Source organism: Aulonocara stuartgranti (genome assembly GCF_965226115.1).
Source record: "Aulonocara stuartgranti genome assembly, chromosome: 9".
NCBI classification, from domain to species: domain Eukaryota; kingdom Metazoa; phylum Chordata; class Actinopteri; order Cichliformes; family Cichlidae; genus Aulonocara; species Aulonocara stuartgranti.
Genome location: NC_138960.1, coordinates 26,140,030 through 26,159,656, shown reverse-complemented (window position 1 = coordinate 26,159,656; position 19,627 = coordinate 26,140,030). Strand labels below are relative to the sequence as shown.

Sequence of the window (19,627 nt, the reverse complement as noted above, 5' to 3'; positions counted from 1 at the left end):
CTGCTGGAGCACGATGAAGGAAGTGCAGTTCTGTGTGTGTGCGCGTTAGCCTGCACATTTTCCCTTTTGATTAGGGCTGGTGAGATAGTATGAGATGATTTATACCCATTTGTTTTATGTTGTTCCATCACATATCCCATTTACACTTTGTGTTTCTGCAGAGTGAGCCCATACTGATAAATGAACAAGAGAAAGAAAGACACAAAGGAATGAAAGATAGAATTAAGAGGAGAACTTAAAAAAAAGGGGGGAAAGCATAAACAAGCCAAATATAGAATTAGTAGTAACTTTTTTTTTTGCTCTCAGTCAGTGAATCCTCAGAGTAACTGGGAAAAAAAGGAAAACAGAAACGCTAGGGTTTGCTAATATCACCCAAAATATCACGCTTTCACTGTTATTAAAACTCATCCATCAAGCCAACTAATCCAATCAATAGTGCCTGAGAAGACTGTCACACTGATAATGCAATTTCCACGTAGCTAATCTACTGGCTTGCTTTCACTGGCTTTTCAATTGTTCCAGATTTAGCCAGCGTGCTCATCATTTACATTTTAACAATTCGTAGTCTACAGAGAAAGCAGCAAAAATTGCTTCATTTTCCTACAATCTGTGCACTGTTAATAGTAGAAAGGGGTTTTATTTATTTATTTATATATAAAAAAATTTCCCCACTCGCCCCTGTGGGCAGTCAATCCTTCAAGCTCGGGTCCTCTACCAGAGGCCTGGGAGCTTGAGGGTCCTGCGCAGTATCTTAGCTGTTCCCAGGACTGCGCTCTTCTGGACAGAGATCTCCGATTTTTGTTTCCGGGATCTGCTGGAGCCACTCACCTAGCTTGAGAGTCGCTGCACCTAGTGCTCCGATTACCACTGGGACCACCGTTACCTTCACCCTCCACATCCTCTCGAGCTCTTCTCTGAGCCCTTGGTATTTCTCCAGCTTCTCGTGTTCCTTCTTCCTGATATTGCTGTCATTCGGAACCGCTACATCGATCACTACGGCCGTCTGCTTCTGTTTGTCTACCACCACTATGTCCGGTTGGTTAGCCACCACCATTTTGTCCGTCTGTATCTGGAAGTCCCACAGGATCTTAGCTCGGTCATTCCCCATCACCCTTGGGGGCGTCTCCCATTTTGACCCCGGGACTTCCAGCTTATACTCGGCACAGATATACCTGTATACTATGCCAGCCACTTGCTTATGGCGTTCCATGTATGCCTTGCCTGCTAGCATCTTGCACCCTGCAGTTATGTGATTGATATCTATCTATCTATCTATCTATCTATCTATATATATATCTATATCTCTAGATATAGATATATATAGATATAGATATATATAGATATATAAAAACTTGCACCGGGCCAAGGATTTGCGATTCACTCTCCCGTCATACAAAGTCCAATACGCACATCATTCTCCAACTTTGAAGGGTAAAAGAGTGTTTTAAGAGAAAGCCTGTTGACAAATAAACCTCTGATATGGCAGGTGCCGTCACCTGATGTGTCACTACACTTAGCCTGCGTATCTGACTGAGTTGTAGCCAGTAAATGTAATTGCAAACACACAAATATAGGCTGTAGGTTCATAAACAGAACTCATTGCACAGACAACTTTCTATTAGAGCTCTGTCAACCAGACCGCTCCATCCGCAGCCCTTTATCAAGCCATCAGTCACATACGGTGAATGCATGAACGAGCGTGTGCGAGCCTGCGCATATAACCGAGACAAAAAGATATGGAAACTGTCACACGGTAAAGGAAGAGGGTATCAGAGAGACGGGTGGGTGGGTGGGTGGGTGTAGGGGAAGAGCAGAGTACAAGATGAAGGCTTGTACTCGGGATCAGCGGTGACAAACGATCTGGATATTTTTGTCCTCATGCACTGATGAATGCTGCCCTCAGCAGCAGGTGAATTAGGAAGCTGTATATAGAGATCAGTGAGAATGGAAGTAATTGGTCCATCTCCTATGTATGCTTTCCTCTGGTCTGAGAAGCATGTCATTAACTAAAATATCCTGCTGTTAATTAATGCAGAGAAAAGTGTATTAATAGAAAACCCCAAGGGCAAACAGTGTGGGGCTCATGAAATTGAGATGTAGCTAGAGAATAAATGAGATGCACGGGAGCAGGGAGAAACTGCGGTGGAAATGGGAAAGGTGAGAAGAGTGTCAACGCAAAACAGATGAAAGAGAAAGGAAAATTGCAAGTGCGCTGCCAAAAGAAAGAACATGATGAGCGCAAAACGTATAATTTAACTGGAGGCGGCCCATAGTGAGGTGGAAGATGCGCACAATACATGTGCCCACGCACTTACCGATGAACGCCGCTGTTGCACATGACAATGTGTGTGGCTCCCAGACGTGAGCAGAGCTCAGAGGCCACAGAGAGCAGCCCCACGCCAGAAGCCCCACAGGCGGTGTACTGACAGGCAGCGGTGCGGCGACAACTAATAAAACTTTCCATCAGACGGTAGAGCTCCTCCAGAGCGTTGAGGGGACGCATTAACTAGACAGAAACAACGCAGAGAGGTTAGTGTGGGATTAAATCACAAAGAAAAGAAAAGAAACTGAGTAGATTATAAGGTTAACATTGGCGTTAGACCATTTCTGTCTTAGGATGTCATATATACATTGTTACAATGCTGGGCATTCAAGGGTGAAGCTTCCAACCAGCTTTTTACAATCTAGTTGTTGGCTGATGGGATATCCATAATATAGTCAGGCACACAGCCCACTGACCTTCTGATTATAAGGAAAGCTAATAAGTAGACATTTGGGTTAAAGGGAGGAGTCTACTAGAGCAGCTTTGCTTGATTCAAAGAATAAAATATGCAGCCATAAATGAAGATCAAAGTTTCCTTTAAAAGCCATTGCATTGACTGACTTGTTAAGGCTGCTTCATTTGTTTTTCATAGTGTGGCGCCAGCCTCTCTCAGACATCTGTACCTAGCAGATGTCTCAGATCCTTGGATACTGGCTTCCTACTGGTCCCACAGAACTCAGCAACAACACATGAAGAAATCAGCCTTTAGCCACTGTGCACCCAGGCTGTGAAACAGTCTGAGCTTCAGAAATCTGAGGGAAGGAGCTGAACAGCTGGATGTAACTTGGTTTTTCTTAAGGCGACTCTTCCTTTATACTTAGTAATTTCTTTCTCCTAAATACATCTTAATTAAATTGAACAGTTTTGCTCTTCTTACCTTTTGAAAACCATAAATTTATTAAGAAAAAATGCACTTTTCTAGTTTCAAGGTAAGTGACTGGACTTGACTTTAAAGTGTGATTTCCTGCTGTTATCCCCCCTTGTCTGTTGCAACACATGCAAACAGGTCCATTTTGCAGCATCTACTCCTGCTCTTCGGCTTCCCCCCATAGTGTCACAACTGTACTATGAGGCTGTGTAAGGTCGTTCTTACCTTATCTATGAGGGCTGCTTTTGGTGCAGAGCTAGGCGGCATGTTGGACTGATCGAGGTAGAAAGCCCTGTGTGAGAAACAAACGTTAAGTTAATACATGTAGTGAGAGAGAAAAAGCCACATACTAAAACCCATCACATGACAGAAGACTTTCATTTAATAATCAATCAAACGTTTTTCTATTTAGCGGTTCCACTGCATGAAATCCAAACTGTTTCCCTACACCATTAGGTCATCAGGAGAACTGGCTGGCTTTCTGGGAAAACTAGGCCACTTGCTCATTATGGACCGCCACCATCTGACTATCAATCATGAGAGTAACTTGGGCACAGCTAAGCAGAAACACAGACTAAGCATCTCTTGTCCTGGGCATCACTCCAAATGCCATTCCCTCATTCATTCATGGAGCACAATCAATATTCCTCTTCCTCCACTGGAGGCAGCACTGCACTGGCGTCCTTGCAGATGGGCGCTGTATGCCGCAATGAGTCCTTCTGAGGTGGAGTGCTACTGGTGCAAACTCAGCAGTCTGTGACTCCATCAAATCTCAGTAATCCAGCAGCGTGCTAAAAATAGATACACTACACCACATTAAACACCCTGTAATAAAATCACATACTCCATTACCTCTAGCTAGAAGCAATTATAATGTTTAACGTACAGTCACCGATATATATCACATTTCTGAAATCTCTAATATAATAATGAAGCAAAAAAAAAAAAAAAAAAAAAAAACTTAAGAAACTCAGCAACTGCAGACTGAAGGAGGGAGACTGTTTACAAGAATCAGTGAAGCACATCTCATTCATCTGCATTCACTCTGCTATTAAGTGATTAAAATCAAGCCAAGCAGGCATTCATTATGTCTGTGGTGTTTATGCTTGACATAATATTAATGAAATTAATTAATCAGGGCATAGTTAACACATCCCTGACTCAAGATTTTATAGCGATTATTAACTATTCCGGCTAAAATGAAAATTCAATGAGAAAACAAGCATTAAATATACACTATAGTCATACTGGAGGAAACCTGCACCCACCCGGGGAACCAACGCATATGTGTAAAAAACAGATGAATTTTCCTAATCACTTATGCCTATTTAAATATTACACAGCATGCATCTATTCTGTGATACAGATGAGTTCACATGTAAATGTTTCCTGGTAACTAATGCCTATCGGCCAAATGATGCGTTAACTCTGAGGTGTGCTCTTCAAAAGGACTATGAGCAGACTTTACTAAGGGTTCAGATGCAGCTAACAGCCCATGTAATTGGTTCAAGATGGCCTTATCATTCAAATGATGCTCAAGACAGACTAGGATAGTCTGAGCATTTAAAGTGGCCAAAAGCCCACAAATTGCCGAATAACACATGTCAGGAGTAAACGGTCATTTAGTATTTGGCTTAAGCTCCATTTGTAAGTGAGTGCATACTTATTGGAATACGAGTGCGGCGTTCAAGGACAAATCTGAGAAGTAAGCGAAGGTTACATTCAACAGCTTCCAAAGAAAACACTATTCACTTACCAAATCAGCAGCACGCATTGAAAGACTGAACGCCACACAAAATGACATTTATTGGAATTCCTCACCCTGAAATAGTTCCTGTTCTGTTATCTGTTTACTCCAACTGTGAGCCCATTCACCCTTGTCCTTATCGGTCAACTGCTCAGACTTATCTTCAACGTATATAATAGAATCTGTCCGATAGCAGTCGACTTTTGTGTAACTGTCCAACTCGACTTCGTCTGCACACAGTTGTTTATCTTTTCCAGACAAAACAGACGCACCTCATCTCACCCTTGCACGCTTCTTTTTTGCAGAACCAAGGTCATAATACCCACTGATTATCTCATCCTCCTGAGGTAAGAGTTGTACTAAAAATACCACCAACCACAGCTCAAGGAGCGGGCCAGACTCTCGTGGAGGTCTCTCTAATGACAAAATAATAGGAGTCCAACTTACAAGTGATGTGTGATTTAAAAAGGACCTGCGTTACATCTCCTGAGCCGATGAGGTTTTGTCAGAGCTTTGGAAACTGAGCACCTTAGAAACCTTTATTATGGGTGAAATATGACATTTTAAGGCCACACACAGTGCGCAAACATACCACCATGCGGTAAAGAACACACACAAACACACAGGGTTGAAAAGTCCACTGGGTGTTATTTCTTCACACTGTAACACACTATAACGGCTCCAGTTTCGACTCCCCTTACAGGCATCAATTTTCTAACCCACCTGCACGCTCTAATGTTAAAATTGAAAAATCTCAACTTCTCTTATTTCATTCTCAAGTGTTTTTTGTATTGTTTTTGTTGTTTGTTTTTGGGGAAAACTATGCCAATCAAAGCTTGAGCCTACCATCTGAAAGTAAGTCTGTACCAAAAATAAAGGTTGCATTAAGTATGTGCAATCAAGCTTGTCGTGCTTACAAGAATTTGCCTTCCTTGTGTTTTTGCTTTTAGTAGAGACTGAGACAACCATAGGTAAAGCTTGCTTGTGGCTCTCTCTGAAATAACAACAAAACAGAAAACCCCAAACCACACACACACGACCAATAGCGTTTCACATGAGGCTCTAATGGAGAATTTGGCTGCAGGCCAAAGATGACCTGCTCTGCATGTAGCCGGTTTTCTTTCATTGAGCCAATGAGAATACTTAATTCTCTTTGTTTCTCTACCTTCATGACAATAAGGCTCTCGAGGCCCTTTACAGCACAGGAGCATTAGCAGTCAGCTGCAACGTCAACGAAGAGGAATCTGAGGCACAGATGTTTTCAGACAAGTAGCGTGGGAACGCTTGTATTAGCGCCACATCCTGCACATTAAACCGTCCAAAAGAAACATAAATTGCCCCCTTGAATTAAACGTCTTAATGTTTTCCGTGGGTTTAGTTTCATACTCATTTACACAAGTAAATTGTCTTGAATTTATGCCGTTACGTATGACCTTATATATGGTCCGTACTGGTCCATGTAAATCACTCAGAAAGCCATGATTAATGACACCCTCCATTATTAAATTCTCCTCTCTGTGTGGCAGAGCTTCCTGGGGGCTAATGAGGGCTTCCAAGGGCCCTCGCATACCGCACGGCGATGTTAGCGCAATGACACCAGTGAAATGGTGTGTGTGAATGTGTGAGGAAAGTCATTTTCTTATCCCACACATTTGTCCTATTTTTACAAAGATGTAAAAGCACATGTTGGTGGATGTAATATGTACCTGATCTTTGCTGGTTTAAAACGTGAATACTGTAATGACAAAATGACATCTGTGAATACACTGCCATGTATGTCATGCCATATAATAAAGAGAGAAATTCCAATCCTTTTCAGCTAAAGCAACGAGTAGTTACTGTGTGACTAAAACGCTGTCACTGGGACACTGAGGACATGCAAATTTACTAAAATACAAGGTGAGCGACTTGCTTAAAATGGGGACCAAATTTATGATCCTAATGGGGCACATAAATAAATGCAAAGTATTCCTGGATCTTTAAAACTAGTGCCGGACGTGGTACAGAGATGAGTCAAGGTCCACAGCATTAAGCATCACTATGTGCAGAGCTGTCATCATTACAGCCAATCAATGATTGAATCAAAGAGAAGTGATAAATGGGAAAAAGCTCAGCCCTCTGGGCTTTATAAACAGAGGTTCAGTGCACACTAGCTGGAGTAGAACGAAGCCTCTCCACCTTCCTCAGAGCTCTAGTGAATTGGGACTCCCTCCTCTGCCAGAGCAAAAACTGCAGCATTTTCCAAAGTGGAGAAAAACAGAATGAAAGCAATGATGCTGCTTGGGACTAGCATAGAAGACCAAAATATCTTCCTGCTGAAGTTAGGTTAATATCCATAAGCAATCGCTATAATAACACTGAATATCTAGAATTATCCATAAATACATAATATCCATAATAGCTCAATTAAGCCAAATTCTTCACTAAACTAAAAATACTCAAACAAGCTGCACCGCTGCATGACTTTTGCTCCGCCCGGAAGCGTAATCGTTTTAGAGTTCTGCAGTGCTAATGCATGCCGAATGGAAGAATTTTCCACAGTAGCTACTGCTATAACTAACAATACTGCCGTGAGCCAAGAGGAAGGAAAAACACCATCGGTTAGAGGTAGAAACTGTGTTACTGGAACACAGCTACATACTGGTGATGTTGAGCACTGTGCTGCATGTGGAACAATCTAAAGTCATGTCAAACTACCCATCATCTCATTTTCTGGGCATATACTGAGGATGTGTCCTGAGAGATCTACGCCAAGAAAGCTGCCCAGGAGGCTTTTATTGCTGGTATAAATTTACATGCCTTTTTTTGTTGTCGTTTTTGAGGATGCCAGCTGGAGTGGCTACATGCAGCTATCTAAGTATAGGATAAACCTACCTCGAGCTATTGACTAATCAAGTGAATCACATTGATGGACATTTGGCACTTTAACACATCTATGCTCTGTTCCAGCAGCAGGCAAGTGAAATCTAAAAAGGAATGAGGGAATACTGCAACGGTGTTGGACCTGAAAATATATAGCCTGTGACAGGCATTAAACACTTTTGCTTAAACAACGTAAAGTGCAGCGATATGATTATGGGGTCCATATGGCTGGTAGAGTATCTATATGCGCAAATGTCTTAGAAGAAGCTGTGGTGTGATGACAAATGACTGTTTAATTAACAAAACATTAAACAGTCTAATAATATAAACCAACAATGGGATAGAGCTATACATCTAAATTTATTGCTTATCAACCAGCATGCACAGAATCATTATACTGCATTTGTCAGACTGTGTAGAATTTTTATATCCACATAAATCAAGCTTTTTTTTCTTCTTTTTAAAATCAGAGGGACATCAACTGCCAAACATTTTCCCCCGTTACTGCCAAATGTGTTTTAATTAGGGAGAAATGCTCAGTGGCTGCAGCACAACATTGCAGTTTCTCCACTGAGGCTTCCTGCTTACACTCTCAGTTACTGTTACACCTGCAACAAGAATATGCTGCACATACAATTCACAAGCAGACTACATTTAGCGATTGCTCTACATGGAAAACCCAGGTCCCTCCTGAAAGGTCTCGTCAATAAGAGCAAAATGTGATAAAAATCATGAACCTGCAATAATCTCTCCCCCCCTCTCTCTGAATAATGCATTTGCGTGCTCTCTGCTCTGATTCTCCTTTCTTCAATCTACTTTCCCTGACCAACTCTCTCTTGCACACACTGCCTTCAACCCATCATTCTCATCCCCTCTCTGAAATCCCCACCTTGCCATTTCACCATTTCAATCTTCCCTCTTCTATTATTACTGATCCTAAAGGGAGGGAGGTGGATAGGGTGGGGGTGGGGGGATTCTCTTCTTTCCATGTACTTCTACCCATTTTGAGAGTTTTCTTATTCCCTCAAATAAACTCAATATCTTTGTGATTTTTGCATGACAGGGAACTTGCATGCGATTTAAGCGAACTGCAAACCTGTGACTAAGGAATCTGTCACTTTTGAACACATCAGTGTTTCCAGGTCCTTTTAGATAAATGCACATGTCAGCTAAGATGGTTTATGCAAGCTTGAAAACGTGGGTGCAGTTTCTGGCTCTATATACCGCTGACTAACCCATTCTGGCCCATGAGTTCATGTTTTGTGGTTAAACTTGTGAGTGACTTCATCCGACATGATGGGTTGGCACAGATCATGCTGTGTCTTTTTGTGGGTACGAACAGTGAAAGCCATAGACACAGATTGTGGTATTATTTACCGCTCTGAAATTGTCCACAACACATGCTGGCAAAGATCAGGGTAAGCACAAAAATATTAGTTGATGTAGACATAAAATATTACCTTGTGCTTCAGCATTTCACAATGAAATGCACTGCATGTACAAAATGATGCACGCAAACCCCAAATCGTTCCTGCAGAAAAACTTGTTTCTTTTAAACGGGATCCCACAAGAGGAAAATATAATGAGACGCTCTCTTTACCTTTAATTCAAAATGATTCCACTGCCAGCATTTGATAAAGAAATGTTAGTTTAAAAAAAAATAAATCGAATTTCTAAATAACTACACCTTCAGGGTCCCAAATGCACATGGGCTCTTGGGAATAGTGGGTTTAACCCAACACTGCTGTGGCTGAACTCCAAGGATAACGAGGTGCTCGAGGTTGGAACTCTGCAGCGGAGAGAGGAGTGACATCACAGCCTGGTCTGTGGTCAGCCGGATGACACATGGCACCCGGCAAAAGAAAACTGCTGGTAATATTACACGGAGTGAGACCACAGCACTAACTACTGAAAACCACCTGGGACTGTTTACTTTGTGACGTTTAAAACAAGGAAACACTCTGGGTGGGAGCAGAAATGAGCAGTTGTTCACATCTGGCTTCACTTCACTTTCATATAAATGAATGACAATGAATGATTCCCTAGCATTTTTAAAGCAGCAGTATTGATTTGCATGCTTTTTGTGATCCTTAACTTGATTTTTCATTTCTGGATATACACATCATTTCAGTGACTATCGTTTCAGTGAGGTGATTAAATCACCGCACTGCTCACCTCAGAGACCTAAAGTTCAGGTCTTCCACATCACTGGCTTTCACATGGCTTCTCTATTATTTTTTAAATATGCTATTAATAAAAAAGAATTCACTTGGTTACATTTATACAGCATTTAGAAAAGGATGATGGTTTCCCACTTCTTCTGAAAGCTTTGTTGTCTTGGTTGCCGTGGTGACGCCTCCCCACTTTCTTTAATAAATGAATATAGATCGGTTGTTTTTCACTATTTCAAATTCTCTTATGAAACCGGGGTGCAATAAAAGCGCTGCCTTGAGATGCAGACAACCCTAAAGCTCAAACAAATTCAAAGATGACAAAAAGTTCATTGAGGATCATCACGTGTATTAATCATCGTTTATTCACTGGACACATTTCATTTTACAGTATTTTCCCACAAAATGTGATTTGTGAAAAAAGGATGGCAGCAAGAGTGAAAGGGGAGGTTTACAAGGGGGTGTCCGAAAGAAGGAGAAAAATAAGATTTTCTCATGACATGATTAATCCTGAAAATGATAGAAACATTATACATTCGAAGTAATGCACAACAGAAATAATTCCACCTCAGAGGTGGAAGCAGTTACTGACAAACAGTTGCAGTTAAGTTAATGTGCTCAGCTCGTGTGCTTTGCATTGTGATTTCTCGCTGGTGTTGCTGCAGGGAATCACATCAGCAGAAAATAAAGAAGTCAAACTGCTGCCCAGACTCTCAAAAAAAGAAAAAAAGAAAAAAAAAGTGACTTTTTGTAGAGTCGTTGCTTGGGAGCAGATATATATGTCAACTCTACACCCCCTAATTCACCCCACTAGACTGCAGTATATATACAGCATGAGGCCTGAAAACTGTCTTGAGAGCTTAGAGAGCTTATTGGATTTCAACTGAAATAATCAGCCGTTTTATGCTGCAACAGGTTTTGCTGAAAAGCAGTATTTGAGAAGAGTACAGTCTCCAACAGTTTCACTCTGCTTGTATCCCTGAAGCACACTGCCTCTCCAAATCCCTACCCAGCACCCCTAATGCTCCCAAAATCACCAGCCACACTTGCTTGCCTGTAAGACACATCTGCTCTGAGTTAATGCTGGAGCCTGTACTGTCAATTCAATTTAAGTTTTTTTTAAGTAAAGGTATAAGTGTACAGACATTTACAGTACATGTGCACACATGTCAAACCAAAGGCTGTCCTAAATAACATGGATAAATTCCAGAAAGTTCCTACTCTATGTGTATGGTTTGCACCATTTAGAAACAAATGAGTTTGCTTGGATAATTCATGTGAAAAGGTTACAATAGAAAATAAGATGAAAAGGTTAGACTAATGACATTTTAGATACTGATAACCTTTATCTTCAATGCAGTCTGCAGAAATGGAGCTGATGAGATGAAAGAGATGCAACAAAATAGCAATATTTGACTATTAAAAAGGTTGTAGAGTCCCAGGAGATCTGACGCACAAAGAGTTAGGAGGGCAAGCAGAAAAGCCCCATGCACAGCAAAATCTTCTCTCCTAAACTCTGCTTTGGGCAATCTGATACTCAAAACACTCAAACTAAACACTGCAAACAATTTAAAAACTCTCCCCAGAAAGCAGTCCCAGTAAATGAACACTTTGCTTGAGTGGTTTGGTACTGATGTGGCACGGGACTGCTCAAACCTTAAATTATTCAACCCCCCACAGCAGCCCGACCCTGAATGCTAAGAAAAAGTTCTGATACAAGATCTGCTTTGTATTTAATTATCCGCCCGACCTGCAGCAGATGTTTAGTCGACGCTGATATGTCAAGTCGTCGAACTTTCCAGGTATTCAGCGAGGGAAACATATTTTAACTGGGCTTCAAACATCTTAGCATGAGAGGGATTGTTCATTTTTATGAACCGGGATAGTTTATAAAAATCATTATTTAGTGTTGATGTAACAGGACTCTTAGTTACACTGGCAGGACGTAAAGAAGGCTTTCTGCCATTATGAATTTGTGTCCAATCATCATAACTGAAAGAAAATCAGCCTCTATATTTATTAAGCTCTCATCTTGCAACAGGACATTTGTAACACTTCAAAAGCCACATGTAACTTCTAAATTAGATAGTCTAAGAATTTCCAGTTTATACACAGCTGGTTTTAATGTGATTTCAGCTCTGAGAAATCACAAGCTAGCCTCTTCATTAAAACTGCAGCGATCCTCTGACAACATCGTGCAAACTGCAGGTCAGAAGTTCACATCCACTCATCAGGGGCATGAAAGTCATGGTAATTTGGGGTTTTTAATGATTTCTTTGAACTGTTCTTTTTCCAGATTGGAATGATTGTACAGATTACATCTTTAATGACTTTGAAAAATAAGAATTGGATGCACAAGTTTGAATTTATTTTGGATTTTTCTCTCATTTGCATGGGCTTAAAATTATACATATAGGCTTAAATGTCTACATACACTCACCTAAATGTTTTTAAAAGTGTTGTTCTACGGTATATTTTAGCTTGACAAGACCAAGTCCTGTTAACTACTCATAGGTGATCGTGATTGGTTACAACTCTTTGAAGCACAAAAAGGATTTGTTTGAGAGCACTCACCAATAATCAGAACAACGAGAAAGTCCAAGAAACTCATTGAAAATCTAAGAAGAAGAATTGCACATTTACACATGTTTTAAAGGTTTCTTGGAGGCATTTCTAAGTTCAAACAATATATGCAAATACAAGTTTTTCGGATGGGGCATCACTTTGCCAAGGTCTGAAAGAAGACCCAAACTGTCACCCTCAGATAAGAGGAAATTGGTTAGGATGTTAGGAACAACCCAGGAGCCTGTCTGTATTAGATAAAAAACAAATTTATTTTTTTAATTTATGTCATTAAAGACGTGCTGTATAATCATTCCACCCTGGAAAAAGAACAGTTCAAAGAAATCACTAAAAGACCACAAATGACCATGACATTCACGCCCATGCTGAGAATATATAAACTTCCGACCACAACTGTACACTCGTTCATTGCCATTTTCAGGAAGTTAAATAAAGTTAAGTTCTCATTTATTACTCCCAAAGGCATCTTCTCCTTGTTTCTTTTCATCGTATTTAATTATCCTCACTTGGTCAATCACAGAGGGTCTCACAGAGGTGTGCAGCAAACCAATGTGGTGCGAGGGAACCGAGTGAAGCAGCTGTAAATGCACTGCATCAGCAACGGTGACATGCTGGGCACCCTCATCCAATCACTGCTTCCCCCTGCTGAGTGCGTTCGCAACCAATCATAAAACATTCCCGCAGTGTTTCTCTCAGCCAATCACCTTGAGGCCCTGCTGGGTGTTGACACCCAAGTCTGACTGAATTGGAGGTCGTCTTGATTTATAACAGACTGTAAAAAAGCCAAATCACAAAGGGAACGCAATCTCAAAGTGTGAGTGTGTGACTCATACAGTTCATACGCATATTAGCGTAGCAGACATTCCAGTAGCCTTTTGTGTAACTCTTATTTATCCTTTATTTTTTTAACTTTTAATTTACTTTTAATCCCGCTAAGAGGGTAGAGGTTTTTTTATTTTCTGTTTCAAGGATTCTTTTTTGTTATTTGATGATATTTTTTGTATTATTATTGTATCATTATTATTATCATCATTATTACATTATTATTGGATCTATCTAATCCATCCGTGTGTGTGTGTCATTTACAATACCTCAGTCTTTTGTTGTACTGCTTGACCTTATCCAATGAGGCAGCATTGATTTGTGCCTGGTATTCCTCCACTGACACATTATCTCTGTAGTAGTATCCTTCCATACTCTCGAGCGCTAAAAAGGGATCAACAGATCAAGTGAAAGATAAAGGCATTGCATATACTGGCCATGCATAATGTGAGGACTGATCTTCTTACAGCAGCTAGGCTCACTTTACCTTGTGTGAAGAGCACTGGGTAGATTTTGACACCTCCTCCATTTTTCAGCCTGTAAGGCAGCTGAGAGAAATAGAAACTCTCAAGGTAGAAGCAAACTTTCAAGGCCTGGAGATTGCCCTCCACCTGGTATGAAATGGGCATGTCTGCCAGAGGAGAGGAAAGGAAGAGTTTAGAATTTATTAATAGCAATCAGAACCCTGTGATGATAACTGTCAGAAGATGCTAATGTGAACTAAAACACAGAGTACATACTGGCAACAAGAGGCTCCCCTTCAAATTCCTGGAAGTAGAAGGTGACTTTCTCCAGGTCAATTAGGGCTACTTGAGTGTCTTCCAGCATGGCTTGCTCATCAGTCTGAAAAGAAAATTAGAGCACGAAAGTGTTTGTAAAAGGAGGAAAGTGTAATGGCCGGTTATCCACAGATCCTAAATAAAACGGGAACTACTTCTACTACACATCACCACACGCACCACCACACATTTCCTATAATTTATAATCCTTATAATCTCTTTCTGCTATTTGCACATTTTTTACTACAAAATTTCGAAGTTAATTTGTAAATTTTGTAGTAACCTGTAAATTGTAAATACTGTAAAACTTTTTTCTGTCATTTAATGGTCGGGCATTGTACAGCTACAAGCATTTCACCCCCATGTCATACTGTGTATGGTTGTGTGTGTGACAAATAAAATTTGAATTTACTTGAGGGCACATTAGCCATTAGTATAATGTTTACCAGGTAAGATGCAGCCAGGTTGTGGGTAATGTCGATACCTGGTTTTCAGAAGGGAAAAAGCTATGGCCCATCCACCAAATAAGACATTTTAACCTTTAATCTGTAATGCGCAATGCATGCCTCCATCCATCCATTTTCTCCCGCTTATCCAATTCAGTGCCACAAAGGGGCTGAAACTCCTCTCGGCTGTCACCGGGCAAGAAGTGGGGTAGACCTGGAGAAGACACCAGTGTGGTGCAGGGCTAACTCAACAGGACAGACAACCAGGAACGCTCACATTTATACCTACGGGATTAATTTAGAATCACCACTTAACACATCATCTAGCCAGAGTAGCTGGAGAGACCCCAGACCCCAGGAGAACATGCAAACTCCACATAGGCAGCACGGTGCTGCAGAGGTCAGCACTGTCGCTTCACAGCAGGAGAGGCTGGTGGGTTTGAATCCTCCAGCCAGCTGCAGCATTTCTGTGTTGAGTTTGCATGCATGTAGAATACACCCCCCTTACAGCAAATATAATCTTCCTCCAGAGGAGAATAATGAAGTTCTCACATTCAAGTGGTGGCTTAATAATGTATAATACCTCATGGTTTACAAGCCTGCAAATCTTGTTAGCTGATACACAGTTCAACAAGGGTAAATCACAATTTAGTCTCACCATTAATCTGTGATGATCACAGTAGAGAAGTCATACTATCCAACCAGTTTTACTTTTTTCCTTCAGTGTTGGCTTTGGCTAGTTTTACTTTTTTCATGTATCACTGTTAACATGCTACACACTTGAAGAGATGAAAATTAACTTTATACATGCATCTTATGTTATATGCTTGTAGTTTCTTACACCACCCCTGCCTACTTTAACTGATGAAGTACCTTAGATTTTCACAAACATCGAGTCTTTTAAGTAACATTTTTAAGCACATATAAAGACTACATGCATGTGAACTATCTGATGGATGTAATCCACCTCCAACACTGCTCTCATTTTCATGCTGTATCTTTTTTTTTTTGCATTGTATCTGACCCATGCAGTTATATCTATCTGATAAATATAAAAGTTGCCACTGACGCATGCTCTGCTCTTTACAGGGGATCCTGCTGTGCTCTCACCATCACTAACACTAACTTTTCATCTATGCAGATGGAAGCTATCCTCGTCCTTCCATACATGCATGTGGAACTTTGTGTGTCTGCTCAAGCCAAATACAAAATTACTGAAGATGGAAATGACAGTCTTCTTTTGACTGCAGTACAGTAGTCCTCACTGAAAAAAAAATATTTAAGTGCACCATCACTCAGATTTGTAGTGGCACAGCACTTTAGCATTGATATGTTCATATTTGCTTCATATTGATTGCTTATATATCTCTGACTGTGTGTGTGTACATGTTTCCATTTCAAACATCCACAGAGGCAACCCTAATGGCAAGCACGTCTGCTTGTGGCCACAGTGATAGCACCTTGAATATTTTGATTCTGACACACTGCGCTCCTCAGTCACCCTTCATCCCATTTCATTTCTTCCCCAGTCTCTTCTGCTTTCCATCCATCACATGCAGAGGGATAAACAGGAGCAGCGGTGGAAGAGGATTAGGGCCTTTTTCTAAAAACACATTTGAGATGGCCCGACATGTGACAGAAGGGTACCCACTGTCCTGCCAAGTGACACCTGCTGTGTGTGTGGACAAGTTTATCTCAGAGGATGTGACATAAACACATTACCCCCGACACACACGGTATTTAGTGCACACAAAAACGCAAACACACACACATTCACAACGTCCCCAGCTCCACTCATGCCGCCTTTCATGCGGTGCCCTGAAAAGGAACGTGTTGAGATTTCATTGGAATCACCTGCAGGTACCGAGGCCCTAGTTTGTTCCACAGAGACACTTGAAAGAGAAATTTCTTGAGACAGACAGAGAGGGGAAGGCGTGCAGAGAAAAAGGCAGTATGGCAGCAGGCAAGGAGAATCAACCATCATTTCCTAGGTCTTGACTTAAGCCACCTACCCCTCTAACTTAAATAAACAGTCATCCAAAAACAGCAGTAAAGAAGCAAATAACAGCTTTCAAAAATATATCACCAGTCCTTCAGCTACTTAAACTAAAATTTTGGCTTCTCGAGCTTGGTTGAAGACACATTTGAATTTATTATAAACCATGGTGGGAAATGTTAATATTGATCCCACTGAGGTTGCAGTCTGTGCTTGGCTCGGTATTAGCAGCGGCTGTTCATAATGAACTCCTGCCTAGACATGTGTGATAAAAAACAATCTGGCAAAAACAAAGCTCAAACAACTACGTGTTTTGGTTTTTAAGGCATTTGAGGTCTGCTGTCTGAGGACACCTTGAGTTAGCAGATCCAGCTTAAATAGTAACTATGCTGACCAGGAAGCTCTCCGATACCTGAGAAACAACAGATGGAGCACAGCTGTAGCAACTTGAAAATATTGCTTTAGTTGAGGTCCACCACACAACCTGGTAGTGGCGTACTGATCGATGATGATAAATGTTGAAAATCCACATAAATAGCATCTTAGTTGGTAGCTGCAGTTAATAACTGAGCTGTAGCTCAAAGCAAAATCTTGTTGCATAGCTCATAACATACAGTCATGAGAAAAAGAAAGTTTGAGAGAGTAAATCCTTACTGCTTCCATATGAATTGAGAAGAAAAGCAGTAACCAGGCACTGCTAATCGAATGTACTTGAATAAGTGATCATAAACAAGTGTGAGCACTTTTATAAGCAAAAGTTTGGGGATTTTGCAGCTCTGGAGCATTCAGATGTGTTTTAACACAATGCTACAATGGACTCACCCCAAGCCCAACCTTTGCAATGCTGGGAAAAACAGCAAAAAGCCCAAGAGCTGCATCTTAGGCTCAGTTAGCAAGTTAAATGTTAAAGTTCATGAGCAGGCCATACCACTTATTTATATAGCACTTTTAACAACAGCAACAGAGCTGACCAAAGTGCTGTACAATAACCTAAAAAACAACACAGGCCAAAGGTCCTCTGCAACTAGTAGTTACTGAGTCAACATGTGAGTCCCGTGAAAACATATTTCACATGGCTGTAGAAAACTTTGAAACTCTGTAACCAATACTGGTTGATATGACTGATTGTTTGGTATGCTGTTTGTTTATCAGAACATGAAAGGTGCTCTGGCAAGATAAGTATATCACATCATATTATATGTCGTACCACCACATTAATTATAGACTAAAAATTAAAGTCTCAACAGCATTTTAGGTTTAAATTCAAGGGGGGTCATGTTGCTCCACAAACAGAGACCCGTTCATAGAAAGAGTAAATACAAACCATCAGAATCTGGAAGGATGTCCAAGCATGCATGGCAGGAGTTCACTTACCCAGGGAGAATGTGCCAAGCAAAATACAAATGTGAGCAAGGGGATATCTAAACACATGATGTCCCCTGATAGCACTTAGCTGACACGACTATGGTTATAACTGTCATTTAAAAATAACATTTACTTTTATATAATGCAAAAATATGCATAGTAACAGGCTTGATTATTTTACAACAAAATGAACAGCAAACTCCTGTTTTCACAGTGTCTATATCCAATCTGTCGCTCACCAGATTGGGCGAAAGCAGGGACTGGAAGTGGAACAGCAGCCCAGCACTGGCAATCTGCTCGAGCCATCGACGGCTAGCTTCCTGGGCCTCCTGAAGGTCCTGGGAGTCAGGGATTTCCTGGTCAACATCTTTCCCTACATTGCAGAACTGAGAGAAAATACAGAAAAGCTCAGCAGAGAGCTGAGGAAAACAACTGTATCTTAATTCCCAGTTCTAAACAAGTCACATACATAATTTACCTGGTTGAGGACAGCCAGCAGATGCTCGGAGAAGGCGCACACAGACGCAACTAGAGACTGACAGAATACCATATCGCGACGTAGCTGGATCTCTGAGTCTGCAAGGAAACAAAGGGAGGTGTGAGACTGAAAATCATGTTGATTAAAGAGTTCAAGCAGTGAAAGAAGCTGAGAAGTAGATTCAGGAAAAGATGACAGAGAAACAACAGAGCGAAGAGTCAAGATTAAAAACTGCAGTGTAAAGCAATGAAGGTCAAAGAAATAAGTGCCACAGGTCTATTATGGTAATTAAAGAGACTTTCAGTAAGGTGAACAAAAGGCTGCCCTCCCCCACCACTCCACATGTGTTGGATATTAAATAATGTATCAGGAAAAAAACGAGAGGAAATGACAGGTGTGCCCAAGCGGAAAATAATTGGCTGCCATAATTTCCAGAGAAATAGGCCCCTTTAAAAAGTTCAGCAATCCAACTGAGTTAAAAATAGGTTCATGAACCTCAGAAATGAATAATGTGAATGTTGCAGGGAATGACCGCAAACTTTTTGACACTATTAACCCAGTTCCCGGGGGTCTGTAAATGAGAGTAATGTCTGAGTTTTATCAGTAGTTATTCGGTCCTGGCTTCTCCAGTATAATAGTGCCAACACAAGTAGTCCTATAGATTTTGATTTATAGCTTTGGCAACGTGGAAGTTATTTTTAATGGAGTGGTTCCCAACCTTTTTACTTTGGGATTTTGTTTTTCTTTAAATAATACACCTGTAACTATAATACATCACTGTCCACCTGCAATGCCTTCTGAGACTATCCATAATAGGAATTATGCTCAATTTCAGGTCTCCGCTGTCGTTCCCAAAACAGTATTTCAAAGGATAAAGGTAGGGGTGGTTTTAGTGGTTTTTTAGCGTTTGATGGGTGATTTTAAAATGCTATTATCCAAAATCCATTAGAAGTACTTGACCCAGTTCCTTCAAAGTTTTCAGGGCAAATACCTGCTACTCTCTGACTACAGACTCTCAGGAGTGTAGCTCAAGTTAACAAAAGATGATGGATGCTCAAAATCCTTAAAATATTTGGATGTCCTCGTTATTGAAAGCAGATTTGAAGGCCAGTAGAAAGCTCAGTTTTTAAGGGAGGGAACTGATATTTTATTTCACAGCTTCTCGTATACAAGACTCATAATATTTT

The 19,627-nt window shown here is 40.8% G+C and overlaps 1 protein-coding gene across 5 annotated transcripts in view; it reads right to left on the bottom strand.

Annotated features, from left to right (window-relative positions):
* Positions 1-19,627, bottom strand: part of prex2 (phosphatidylinositol-3,4,5-trisphosphate-dependent Rac exchange factor 2) — a 92,466-nt gene that overhangs the window by 9,532 nt on the left and 63,307 nt on the right. For 4 of the 5 annotated variants that reach the window (XM_082546619.1, XM_082546621.1, XM_082546623.1 and 1 more), the window contains 7 exons: positions 18,432-18,538; positions 18,202-18,348; positions 14,117-14,219; positions 13,864-14,007; positions 13,646-13,760; positions 3,417-3,483; positions 2,316-2,506 (listed from right to left, as the gene is read on the bottom strand). In XM_082546619.1, coding sequence (XP_082402745.1) covers positions 2,316-2,506; positions 3,417-3,483; positions 13,646-13,760; positions 13,864-14,007; positions 14,117-14,219; positions 18,202-18,348; positions 18,432-18,538 — 874 coding nt within the window. The remainder of the gene's footprint in view (positions 1-2,315; positions 2,507-3,416; positions 3,484-13,645; positions 13,761-13,863; positions 14,008-14,116; positions 14,220-18,201; positions 18,349-18,431; positions 18,539-19,627) is intronic. The other variant, XM_082546620.1, reaches the window with a different exon arrangement.